The 13,272-nt window shown below is 36.9% G+C and overlaps 1 protein-coding gene across 4 annotated transcripts in view; it reads left to right on the top strand.

The window, feature by feature from the left end:
- The window catches only part of ATR (ATR serine/threonine kinase), a 66,777-nt gene that overhangs the window by 13,834 nt on the left and 39,671 nt on the right, over positions 1-13,272 (top strand). For all 4 annotated transcript variants that reach the window (XM_058188306.1, XM_058188304.1, XM_058188305.1 and 1 more), the window contains exons 8-16: positions 508-660; positions 1,556-1,754; positions 2,696-2,952; positions 6,435-6,625; positions 6,709-6,809; positions 7,061-7,232; positions 9,335-9,505; positions 10,929-11,123; positions 11,538-11,723. In XM_058188306.1, coding sequence (XP_058044289.1) covers positions 508-660; positions 1,556-1,754; positions 2,696-2,952; positions 6,435-6,625; positions 6,709-6,809; positions 7,061-7,232; positions 9,335-9,505; positions 10,929-11,123; positions 11,538-11,723 — 1,625 coding nt within the window. The remainder of the gene's footprint in view (positions 1-507; positions 661-1,555; positions 1,755-2,695; positions 2,953-6,434; positions 6,626-6,708; positions 6,810-7,060; positions 7,233-9,334; positions 9,506-10,928; positions 11,124-11,537; positions 11,724-13,272) is intronic.

Raw genomic sequence — 13,272 nt, 5'->3', positions numbered from 1 at the left:
AGCAAATTTAAAAAGACAGAAAAAGGAAAAGATGAAAATGTAACAAAGTATTAAATCCATGTCTGTACCAAGTCTTGGATGGAATATTGGAAAGTACATATGAGGTTATACTAGAGGCATTGTGGCACATTGTAGTGCCTGCCCATTAGGCCACAGAAAATGGGAATGGCAAACCATTTCCATATTGCCATACTGATGCCAGAACCCCTACATTCATGCATTCAACTAATTACCAAAAGTCAAACTTGACTTGAGAGAGGCTTTACCTTAATTATCCCAATAGCTTGACTTATTGGAGCATAGCATTAATTCAGTACTGATAAAATCCAATTTACATAACCTCAGAATTTCAAATTTGATAATTTTTTAATGTCAATATAAATCTTGTCACAAAAATATAGTCTCCCCACAAAGTTAAAATGATCTGATGCTGTTCTCTTGTTAATGCATTTACCTCTTGTAAATCATCAGTAAAAGTATGTGTACATTTCTTCTTCCACCTAAAAGTTAAATTCCAGTTTAACGATGAAGTGTTTGACAACTTGTTTGGAATACTGTCTTTGCCATGGATTTCCAGTCATTCGGATGACTTTCCATCCATGCTTCCTGGTCTTAATTTGGATATTTTGGTCTTGAGTCAACATCTGGCAAGCCATTTTAGTAAGTAAACAATTCTTATCATATTTGAAATTTAATTTATTTTTTGTTTTTATTGTTCTGTCTGTTTCCTTAGTGTTTTAAGAGATGATTTTTACAAACTGCTTTTATTTAATCTAAATATTTCTTAAATGTTTTGCTCTCAGGACTCCTTCCGACTTTTAAAAATCATGGTGGATCCCCAAAAGGGCTTTTGCCTATATGAATTATACTTATATTTACTATATTAAATATTAAAATCAATGCAATCATTGAATTGCTATTGAATCATGTAAAAATAATATCAAATCCATTGGCTATTAACAAATATTTTTCTTGAAAAAAACCCTTGTATTTTGTAACAAATAAAAATATTAAAATATTTGAATTTTTCCCCCACATTTGGCAAATAATTTTGACTTCTCAGACCCCTAAGAGCAATTGGGGGACCTGTAGGGCTCCTTGGACTACATGTAAGAAACTAGTCTAAACAGTCCTTAGACTTAGAAGTTATGAATGTTTTAGGCAACCCTTTTAAATATAGTATTTCAAAGTCAGGATGCCACAAATAAGGCCTGATCTTGGATCAACATCAGCTATACCTGTGAAAACTGGAGATGGAATCTAAACAATCAAAAGTATATGCTATTCAATAAGTTACATATTTAGAAAAAGAATTGTTTCTAGTATGAATGCAGAATTAAAAGACCAGAGAATTGCAGGAAGTACACTGGTATAATATGTTTTATTTGTCTATCTGTATAGTTTAAACTAATATATTCTTAAAATACTAGCTGTAATGTTTATAGATCTCTAATAGTATGTTGTGGTGATCTTTAATTTTCAGTGATTCAGAAAACAGAGTATGTTTGCAAGAATCAACATTAAATTCATTCATTTTCTTTATCTTTCCCTTTAGCACCAGAAATTTGTTCAAATTGTGTGTTTCTTCTTTCTCTGCTTCCAAAGAGATTGCATCTGAATTGGAGGAATACTGTGTATGAGCATGCACTTCAGAGTCCCCATGAAGCTGTCAGAACTAGTTGTATTAAAGGCTTTCCTATTTTGCTCCACCAGTTAGGCATAGAAGTCTGCGCCACGTTGCCCACATGTCTTTTGTATGTACTATTTGATAATTCCAAATAAAGTTGTGGTGAAGAAGAATGTCTTTATAAATACAATAAGATACGATGAAAATAATAGCAGAAAAATGGCCAGATCATAGGTTCCTTTCGAAGACGTGCAATTTTAAACTACTATGAGGACTAGGGAGGGGAACTGGACTCGAGGCCTCTTGCCTATATTTCTTGTTCAGGGAAGATGATATTCCTATTTAGATTTACTATGGGATCTATATCACATTTTGGGAAAATAGTCTGAGAAATCATGCTGGACAGATTTACATTGACTTCTGATAGCATTGCTGATTTCTAATTTTTTGTGCTAATTTGTTTTGAGTTATGGGTAAAAATACCAAGTCACTTTCTGTTCTCCAATACTTAGCAGGACAAACCTACCTGTAGCCTGTAATTGCTGCCAGGAACCTTGTAATTTAACTAGGAAATTATAACTAGTACTTTCTAAACAAGTAAAAGTACAGAAACCAACATTAGACTAAGATGTCATACAATGACTAAGATGTCACACAGAACATACAATGTTCTGAACCAGTGGTTCTCAACCTTGTCTTCACTGCAGACCCGCCTTTAAATACCTTTTGTGACCTCATACCACTAAGACTTAACTCAAGATTTAAATCATAACAGGAATCATTTCTTCAAGCCTTCATGGACCCTCTGTGATATTGTGGCTCCCCCAGGGGTCCGAGGAATACAAGTTGAGAACCATTGTTCTAAACCAGTGCTTAATAAATTTGAAGGCTGTTAATTTTCTAGTTCAGATGTTTTCCTCAATCAACTATGATTGAGGAAAAAGGGAGCAAAAGCACTGCATAATATTTCTATATATTCTGATTTAACAAGTTAGGTTTAATCATTTGAAAACTAACATTCAGTCATACAGAAAATTACAATTGAAACTTGTTTTATTTTTATTCCAGAGATCACATACAGGACGAATCTTTACTAGCTCAGAAGGCTTATGCTGGTATCATTGGAGATCTAGCTTGTTGTCTTTCTGGCAGCTTTAATTTAAGGCCACCTTCAGCTGAACTTGGTAACCAGTTGAAAATTAACAGTATCCTCTGTAGCAGATTTATTGTTACTTCTCAAGGAGAAAAGCATACAGTGAAAGCTGATGTGTTTAAACCTTTTTTATATCTTCTTGAAAACAATATACCTAGCCCAGTAAAGCTTGGTAAGTTACTTAAAACATACTTTTATTGTTCTTTCTTTTTCTAACTTAATGTTATTTCACGCATACTTCCTTCTTTAATAAGCAAGCATTTATAGAATGGGAGAGGTCCTATTTCGTACTATAATCAGCCATGTTTGCTGTACAGAATCTGACTCCATCACCCCACCCAGTCTTTTGCATTCCTTACACAGTAATAATCATTCTGTGGGCAAGAAACATTCCTTGATAGGCTATGTTTGGGGTGTGGGTGAGTTTACACTTTCAGCCTTTTTTCTATGTTTACTTCTGGAAACCCTGGATTTTTCCCAGACATCCTAATACTTGTACCCTTTTCCAGCATCTTTGTTTTGGCTAAATCAGAACTTCAGTGTGTCTGAGGTGAGCAAAGCATATGCTCAATGATAGAGCATATGCTTTGCTTTCAAGACGCTTCAACTTCAATCCCTAGAGTCTCCAAACACAAAAACTAAAACAGCCTGAAATCTGGGAGAGCGTGTAAGGGGTTCCCCCCCCCAATTCCTTTTCCTGTAGGAGAGGATTTATTTTATAAAAATAAAAATTATTTAAACAAAATCGGTAACTTTCTAAATCTTAGATATCTATGTGTCTATACTTGTTATATATATCAAAGTTCCCCAACTGTTTTGACTTTGTGGACCAGTGGGGGATCAGGGAGGAGAAGAGAAGGTGGTTCCATGCACACACTCACCTGCCACTTCCACTGCTTGGTTCTGCACAGCTCACGGCCAGTAGTGGGCTGCGGCTCGGGGCATGGTGACTCCTGATGTATATAATTCTAAGGAGACTTGTTTACAGTTTCATTTTTCCTCCTTCTCCTTCTCCCCCTTTTTTAAGCAGGGCTGAATTGCTTACATCAGTTTAAATTACAATGTTTAATTAACCCTGTTTTTCACTGCTTTCCCAAGTTTAGAGGGAAATCTTCAGCCTGAACTTTAGCCAATATTTGACTACCCGAGAATTTTGACTGATTTTGTGGCTGATTGGCTTGTCTGGATCTTTCAGCCAAGTACTTGTTACATACTGCAGAAAATATGACTTCAGTAACAGAGTGGTCAGTGTCTGGAATGCACTACCTGACTCTGTGATTTCTCCCCCAAACCCCCAAAACTTTAAGTTTAAACTGTCTACTGTTGACCTCACCCCATTCCTCTAAGGGGTCTGTAAGAGGCATGCATAAGTGCACCTGCGTGCCTACCATCCCTGTCCTAATATTCCTTTTTACTTACTCTTTTCATGTATCCAAATTATGTTTATAGTTTTACCTGTTATATATGATTGACTAAATAAATAAATAAATAAATAAATAAATAAATAAATAAATAAATAAATAAATAAATAAATAAATAAATAAATGTATTAGAGTAGGGAGACTCAGGTTTTAGTCTTCCCTTAGGTACATAAGCCAAAGGAGTAATCTTGGGTCAGGCACTCCCACTCAGTTCTAATCAGTGCAGTTGGCTGATAAACAAAACCCTTGTTGCATCATACATTGATTACTGCACTGTAAGAACTAAGTGAGGGCAGTGCAAAATAAGTGAACATGCAATCAGTTGGACAAATGCTAAGAAAAGCATCTTTTTGCTTCCTTCTTATGCTGCTGCAAAGACTTCAGCATTTCCAAGTGTTCCAATATCGCAGTGTTCCAATATCTCAGGGGTTGCCACAAAGAAGAGGGAGTCTGGCTGTTCTCCAAAGCACCTGAGGGTAGAACAAGAAGCAATGGGTAGAAACTGATCAAGGAAAGAAGCAACTTAGAACTAAGGAGAAATTTCCTGACAGTTAGAACAATTAATAAGTGGAACGACTTGCCTGCAGAAGTTGTGAATGCTCCAACATTGGAAATTTTTAAGAAAATGTTGGATAACGATCTGTCTGAAATGGTGTAGGGTTTCCTGCCTGGGCAAGAGGTTGGACTAGAAGGCCTCCAAGGTCCCTTCCAACTCTGTTGTTAAAAAAAAAAGTTTCTTAGACTTTGTTACTAGCTGGCTGCTGCTTACCACTTAGCCTTTGACTGCTTATACATTGGATTCTATGCCCACTTTTTCCATATATCACCAGTTGCACACTACACCAAGGCAAATTATCTTGCTCTTTTCCTCCTGTTTCACATGCAACCTTCTCTCCAGTTCACAAACACAAACTCCCCTCTCAACCCAGACCACATCATTCAGGTGCAGAAGAACCTCTTTTTATGGTTGGAATAGAGCTGTATTAATATTTTAGTGGAGGGACAAAAAGAAAACGGAAGGAGGGCTTACACTGACTCCTACGAGACTGTCTTTCCACAGTATGGCAAAAGTGTGTTGTTGTGCCTCGTCCTCCCTCCACTCCTCAGCCGGGCCCCTCCCGCCTCCTCCCGGGCCTGCTATCAGATTCAGAGTCTGATAATGAAGAGGAATGGCCTGACATGCCTCCAGCTCCCAGCCCTGGCCCCATGCCCGGACAGAATGTCAGGAATGAACAAACAAACCTCACTCCTACAGTGTGTGAGCAGGGAGCCAGCCACGTGCTGGAATTACTGGCAGCAGATCCAGAGGAAGAGAATCCACAGTGGGAGGATCCCCGCTTCCAGAGATCGGAGAGGCGACGTCAGCAGAAGGAAGGGAGGGGCAGGCCTGGATAAGTGCTGACTCATGGAGCCACATCCCACAGCATATATAAAGGACCAGCTTGAGTCAAGCAACTTTGAGTCAAGCAAAGTCTCATTTAGTTTGCTGAAGTCACAACTTGGATTCCTGCCTGCCCTGAGAAATCTGAAAGGAATTTGGCAAAGCTGCAGAGGTTTCGTGGCCATGCTTGATATGGACTTCCTAGACCCGGTCATCGGAGGGGGAGGGGGACACGACATGTGTCATGTTACCTGCAAGAACTTCCCATTTATTCTTCTGTACCGAAAGGTTGATAGAAATGGTTATTCGCAAAATGTGAGGCAGGTTTCTGATTTGAAAAATCGGCCTTTGCCAGTTGAGATCAGCAATTTCCACAGTAATATTGAGGTCTCCAAAATGAGTTTTCTGGCAGTACAGGAGATGTAATCAATGTTGCTGTTCTAGGAAAAACAAAAGGTGGCCTCCCATGTTTCAACAATAAATTGCTGGAGTGAATCAAATTCCATTGCCACCTTCTCCCCCTCCCCCAATAAGAACGATCTGTGGTGCTGCTCTTCATATAAAAGATTTAGTCACAGAAAGAAATATAATACAGGGAGAAATAGAGGGACCTGATGCTGCATGTTGACTGGGAATTTCTGGGCAAAAATAAATGAGATGGTACAATATAATCAGTTTAACATTTAATGCTATGAATTTATTATCTGGGCTCAGAGACCTAAACCTCAAGAAATAAATTGTAGGTTAACCTGATAAACAGAAATGAATTTTATTTAATCCTTTTATAAATAATATTTTGTTTAAAAGTGATATTGAAAAAATGGAAAGTTTCTCTTTTATATCCTATTTTAGATTTCATAAAGAACATTCCTGTACTGTGCAAACATTTGGACTTCAGAAATGATACATTGAATGTAAAAACTGTTGTTGGAGCTTTCTTAAAGCTATTGGAAGATCCAGATAAAGATGTAAGAGTGGCCTTTAGTAATCACATCAAATATATATTAAATGCTTCAGACTCTGAGGAAGAATTCATCAAAGAGGTGAATTTATTGTGTATTTAGAGGCAGCAAATTATTAAGTTGTATTTGCAACAATGACTATAATACTTTATTTTCTCCTTCAGCTGTTTGTTTCCAGAATGAAAGAGGCTTATACAAATGCAAAAATGTCAAGGAATAATGAGCTGAAAGATACACTGATTCTCACTACAGGAGATATTGGAAGGTAATGCTTCTTAATAGATTTCTTTTGCTGCATTTATAAATATTTCACCTGAAGAAGATCTTACATGGAAAATGGTTAATTATTGATAGTATTTACAGAATAAAAGCAATCTCACTTTAGTTGCTGAGGAAATGAAATGTTTAGCTGTTATATTTGTTTATGGATAAGTTACTATGTTTTGTGTTCCCATGTATTATCTTGTATGTTAATATTACATTTCCTTAATGTTGATTACTATTATCCTCTATTAGGTCAGCAACAGGAGATTTGGTACGCTTTGCACTGTTGCACCTACTGCATTGTTTATTATCCAAGTCAGCATCTGTGGCAGGATCAGCATATACAGAAATCAGAATGCTGGCTTCTGCCAAGGCTGTAAAACTGCAGGCTTTTTTCAGTCAGTACAAGAAACCCATCTGTCAGGTGAGAATCGCCAAAATTGGTGCAAGCATGGTAAGGCCAAGCATGGCTGCTGCAGGGCGGGAGGGGGAGGGATGGTGTGAGTGACTTGCAATCTTTCCTGCCAGCTTTTCCTTTGATTTTGCTGGTGGGAGGTTGGCAGACAAGTTTGCAAATGGTGATCACATGATCATGGGACACTACAATTGTTATAAGTGAACAGTATCCGTTACTTATTTTCCCACATTTACTCATAGACTATTCATATTTATCAGTGGATATAGGATAAGAGGCAATTGGGCTTTCTCTTGACCCATTTGCTGATACAGGTAGGTCTCAATTTACAATTGGGACTGGAATTTTCATTGCAAGTCATTGGGGTTGTCATTGGTTAAATCAGATCCCATTTTGTGACAAATTGTTATGACAGACGTTAAGCAAATCATTGTGGTCGCTAAGCAAATAATGTGATTAAGTGAATCAGCTTTCCCATGGATCTTTTTTGTGTCAGATGATCATAGGAAGCTGCAACTGGTTGTAAATGCAAACTCGTTGCCAAGCACCCAAATTGTGATCATGTGACTCGTGGGTAGTGCAACAATTTTAAGCGCAAATACAGATTATAATTCACTTTTTCCAAGGCTGTTGTAGCTTTGAACTGTATTTGAACAAATGCTTATAAGGCAAGCACTACCTGTATTAAACTTAACAGGGGTGAGCATTAAAATGACAAATGTGGCTCTGTGTAAAGAAGTGTGGTGCATTGCAGTAAAAGCACCATGACTTTCCTATTCATTTGTATACTTGGAGATAGTAATAACTGACTAAATATGTAAGGGATTTTGAACTATGATAGATTGCCCAGTGGTATTTGGGTTGCCAAAAAAAAGTTGACAGCAAATAAAAAATGGATAGCATTACCAAACTTGGAATACTAAATTAATTTTCAGTTATGCAAGGATATTAAGAGCTCAGAAAGCTAGAGAAAAGGGGAACTAAAAATATGAAGTCACTGAAAACACTTCTGTCTTATAGTTTGGAAAGCAAGTTAAGTAGGATAACGTGATCATATGAACCAAGTAGAATAATTTTGTAACCTTCATAAAAGAACCTGGGGTCATTAATTGAAGCTCAATTGTGGAAGTTTTAGAATGCAAGGCACTCGTTAGGGTTAGGGTGTAACAGAGTGTTAAAACCACCATTGAAGAGAGATTTGGCTTTATGCATCAATGATCAATTTGGCCATTGCACATGTGATAGGCCCATCCACCCACCTCCCACCTATAATTAGCTCTGTCATTTTTACTTCAGACATGGAGGCTTACTCCTGTTACTTCCTCCCCTATTGCGCTTTGACGATGTTAGCAGAGGCTAACAAAAGCTAAGTGGATAATATATTTTTAAGTTCTGGAGATTGCGATCTCTCTCTCTCTCCCTCCCCGCCCCCTCTCTCTCTCTATATGATGTGGTGGCTCAGTGGCTAAGACACTGAGCTTGTTGATCAAAAGGTCGGCAGTTCAGCAGTTCGAAACCCTAATGCTGAGTAATGGGGTAAGCTCTGGTTACTTGTCCCAGCTTCTGCCAACCTAGCAGTTTGAAAGCACGTAAAAAATGCAAGTAGAATAATAGGGACCACCTTTGGTGGGAAGGTAACAGCGTTCCGTGTGCCTTTAGCATTTAGTCACGCTGGCCACATGACTACGGAGATGTCTTCAGACAGCGCTGGAGTTGAACGCCGCCCCCTAGAGTTGGGAAAGACTAGCACATATGTGCGAGGGGAATCTTTACCTTTACCTTATATTTGTTTCAAGTATCTGATACAACTTCTATGGAGCGGGTGCTCTTTTGTTCATATCTACTTGTAAACTTCTGATTTGTACACTGTGGACCCAGAATGTCTATGTACATATTTGCTTGTTTCAGTAGAATCAATTACATTTTTATGATTGGTAAAATTATTCTTACTCTTATCCAAAACAATAAACAGTATTAAATTCAAGTACGTTAAAAACTTTGTGTGCTTATACCATCAGTGATCAATGGTTCTAAAATTGGTGGAATTCTTAATTAACATTGCTTGTTTTGAACTGACTGAAATAAGAATAAATGCATTTTTCATTGTTTAGTTTTTAGCGGAATCTCTACACTCCACACAGATGGCCCTGCTTGCAAACACTCCCCAGCAAAGCAGTGAAATGCAGAAGCAAGAGATTGTTCATCAAAGAGACATGGTTCTAGACATGTTATCTGAAATTGCTAATGTTTTTGATTTTCCAGACCTTAATCGTTTTCTTAGTGTAAGTAGCAATTTAAGATTTATTAGATTTCTATATGGGTTCATCTTGGGGGAGAGGGGAATTAAGCAAGGTGAAATTCCTGAATTGTGTCTCTTGTATTCTTTTCTGTTAGCCATTCTAATTCAGGTCAAGTTTTCCTGTGGCCTTCTCCTTTGATCTCTTCCCAGATTTATGCAGAGAAATTTTTGCTTGAAAGTATATATGTTTTATGAAGGATTCTTTCAGTTGTAGTTTATGCCCAGGATGGAGGGTAAACTTTCACCTGCCTTAATCTCACTTTGCTTCATTATTTAAAGCCCTTTCTTCAGTGACTTTACTCATTTCTGGAATTTAAGGCAGGATGAAAACAGTTAAGGAAACAATAAGGAACCAGGAAGTCAGGGACATACTTAGTTTATTTCATTTATATTTAGCATTTTTATTTCATAAACACTTACATATAAGCATGGTTTATTTTCTTCTAAAACAGTATTCTGAGGTAGGTTGGCCTGAGGGGACAATCGGCCCAAAGTCATCTAGTGAGCTTCCATGGCTCAGGATGGACTATAACCTTAGTCTCCTTTGTACACTGTATTAACTATGACATCACATCTGTTTCCTTTGTGGATGGGATGGAATTGATTAATCATTTGACTATATCAAATATATAAAACTAATACAAATATAAAAATAGATACAAAGAAAACAATAGGACATGTTCATAGTAAGTTTCTTTTTATGCGAATAATGAGCATCCACGTGCTTTTATAGTTTGTCATGGCAAATATAGGGAAGCTGTTCCTTTCTAGTTAAGTGAATCTTAATCAGCAATATCCCTAATCATAAATATCTCAGTGGAGCAGATGAAAACGAAAAATGTTAGGTTAGGGCAAAATCATGTAGTCTAATTGGGAATGATTATGCACATGGATTTTGAAGTACTAAATATTGAGAATTGTTTCCACTGCTGATAAATAGTTGTCTAAATTAGAGTGACCTTTCCAACTTGGTTTGCTCTAACTAGAGAACCAATTTGATGTAGTGGTTAATGGTTCAGAGTAGAAACTGGGAAGGTGTGAGTTCCAGGCCCACTTTAGGCGTTGGGTAACTTTAGGCCAGTCACAAACTATCAGAAGAAGGTAGTGGCAAAGTACATCTGGAAGTCTTGCCAATAAAACTTCACGGACTTGTCCAGGTAGTTGCCAAGAATCAAGACAGACTTGAAGGCATGCATACACAAAATTCAGCCCTCAGTATTGTGACTTTCATTGGTCATGTTGGCTAGAGATGATGGGATTTGCGCTGTGCAACATGTGTAGAGTACTCTTTGGGTTAGAATGATTTAGCAGTGTCATTTTGAATTAGGAAGAGTGAAACTACATGTGTACATTTACTTACTTGAAGGTATAACATTCCAAAAACAGCCATATTTTTATTTTTCCAGCGGATTCTCCAAGTGCTTTTGCCTGACCTTGCTGCCAAGGCTAGTCCTGCAGCCTCTGTACTTATCCGAATGATAGCAAAACAACTAAATGTAAACCGTAGAGAGATCCTCATTAATAATTTCAAGTACATCTTCTCTCATTTAGTTTGCTTCTGTAGTAAGGATGAGCTGGAGAGAGCACTTCATTATCTTAAGGTAAGGTTAAATTTTATAGAAGAAAGTTCCGAACAGGAAGAGTGATCATGTTTTGGAATGTATTGAAAATTGAATAAATGTCATGGAGCCTCACTGCAATCACAGTAAACCTCTTGGGTACTTCTAAGTTATTCTGAGATCCTCTTTGAAATAAATTTAATCTTCAAGGGAAGAACCAAGCCTTAATCATAGGTCTGTGTTTCTTTTGGTTGCAGAACAAAAACTAATTTACAGACCAGGTTCTTCCATTGAAGGATATTATAAACATTTATTTCTCCCTTTAGTTTTCATTTAGCAAATTAGTGACTCATCTGTATTTGCAGTAATGAAAATTGTTGTACTGTAATATTTTTATGTTGCGCACATGCTTGTATAATTTTCCAGCCAATACATTTTTTCCATGGTGTTTTATAGAATGAAACTGAGATAGAACTGGGAAGTTTGCTGAGACAGGATTTTCAGGGATTGCATAATGAATTATTGCTCCGATTAGGGGAGCATTATCAGCAGGTCTTCAATGGATTATCAATTCTAGCTTCATTTGCTTTGAATGATGACCCATATCAAGGTCCAAAGGACATCACATCTCCTGAGCAAATGGTAAGTAGGTTCTCAAATTGGTTCTTACCAATTTGTAGGTTCTTCTGCCCTATTAAGAGAGAAAGGAATAGCTCTTGTAACCTTTGTAGGAGGAGAGCCATATTAATCTACAGTGGCCAATAAATCAGGAGTCTGATAGCACTCTTTCTGACTAACGGATATTGATGTATTTATATATGTTATAAACATTTTTTTAAAAAAATTTGAATTTATATCCCGCTGTTCTCCGAAGACTCAGGGCGGCTTACAGTGTTAAGCAATAGTCTTCATCCATTTGTATATTATATACAAAGTCAACTTTTATTGCCCCCAACAATCTGGGTCCTCATTTTACCTACCTTATAAAGGATGGAAGGCTGAGTCAACCTTGGGCCTGGTGGGACTTGAACTTGCAGTAATTGCAAGCAGCTGTGTTAATAACAGACAGACTTAGTCTGTTGAGCCACCAGAGGCTCAACATTTGTAACCCCGTTAGCTTTTTTGTGTTAAACAGAAAAAAATGAACTTATGAACTGTGGTGTTTATGATTAGATTAGGTAGACTATAGAAAGAAGAATCATAATATAACTTTAGAGATAAATTTATACTTATAACTGATCTAAAGAAGATCAGAAACCACTTTTTCTTTTGTATTTTTCTTATGTCTTTTTTATACTTTAGATTTCTCTTTTATTTCTTCTTCTGTTTTCCCCCCTTCTTCACTTAACAATTTAGTTTGTATTGATTTGTACTTTTTTAAAAAAAACTTCCAGTTATATTTAAAAAAGGAGAGATAACTTTCATGAATTAAAGTTGAGTGATGTGGTCATGTATGTGGCAATGTGGTGCACGACTATTCAGATAGGAAATAGATGTCATTATTTATTAGTCACAATTGGGATCAGCAGCTCAATTGTTAAGTGAAGCAGTTGCTATGGGAAACCATGATGGTGCTTATCATCTTACTTCAGCTTTCCTTTGCTTTACAGAACTGTAATGTTTGCAAATGTGAGGAATGGTCATAAAGTTTTTTTCATGACAGTTGTAACTTATAAATGGACACTAAATGAGGCAGTTGCTAAACAAGGATGACCTGCAATTTGTTCTGAATGTGGCCTGATTATGTTTTTGCAAACATTACCTGTTTGATAAACCTAGACTAGCACTTCTAAATGCTATGTTGGAATTGTAAATTCAGCTCACCTGCCTTTAAGCTCTTGGAGCATAGAGATAAATTAGCTTAGTATTTTTACCTGACTTCCATGTTTCCTCTTGTAAGGGAAGGAGGAATTTCTCTATTTTTATATAACATATATCCTGTATAGTATTTTTCAGTTAGATGGTGTCTCCTGATGGTCAGTGTACCTGAAAAATACCATTCAAGATATACGCTGTAAATCATGACAATTGATTTTTTTTTATTATTATCAGTCAGGATGAGACTGAAAAGAAATGGGAATAGTTACCCCATTTTGTAGTTTAGACTAAATGTAAAGTAAGTTGCCAGATATTATTAGACCTGTATCTTTAAATATTTTAATACCTTAGAATATGTTTTATCACTATTTAG

The sequence above is a fragment of the Ahaetulla prasina genome, chromosome 6 (genome assembly GCF_028640845.1).
Source record: "Ahaetulla prasina isolate Xishuangbanna chromosome 6, ASM2864084v1, whole genome shotgun sequence".
Lineage (NCBI taxonomy): Eukaryota > Metazoa > Chordata > Lepidosauria > Squamata > Colubridae > Ahaetulla > Ahaetulla prasina.
This window is presented reverse-complemented; position numbering and strand designations above follow the sequence as displayed.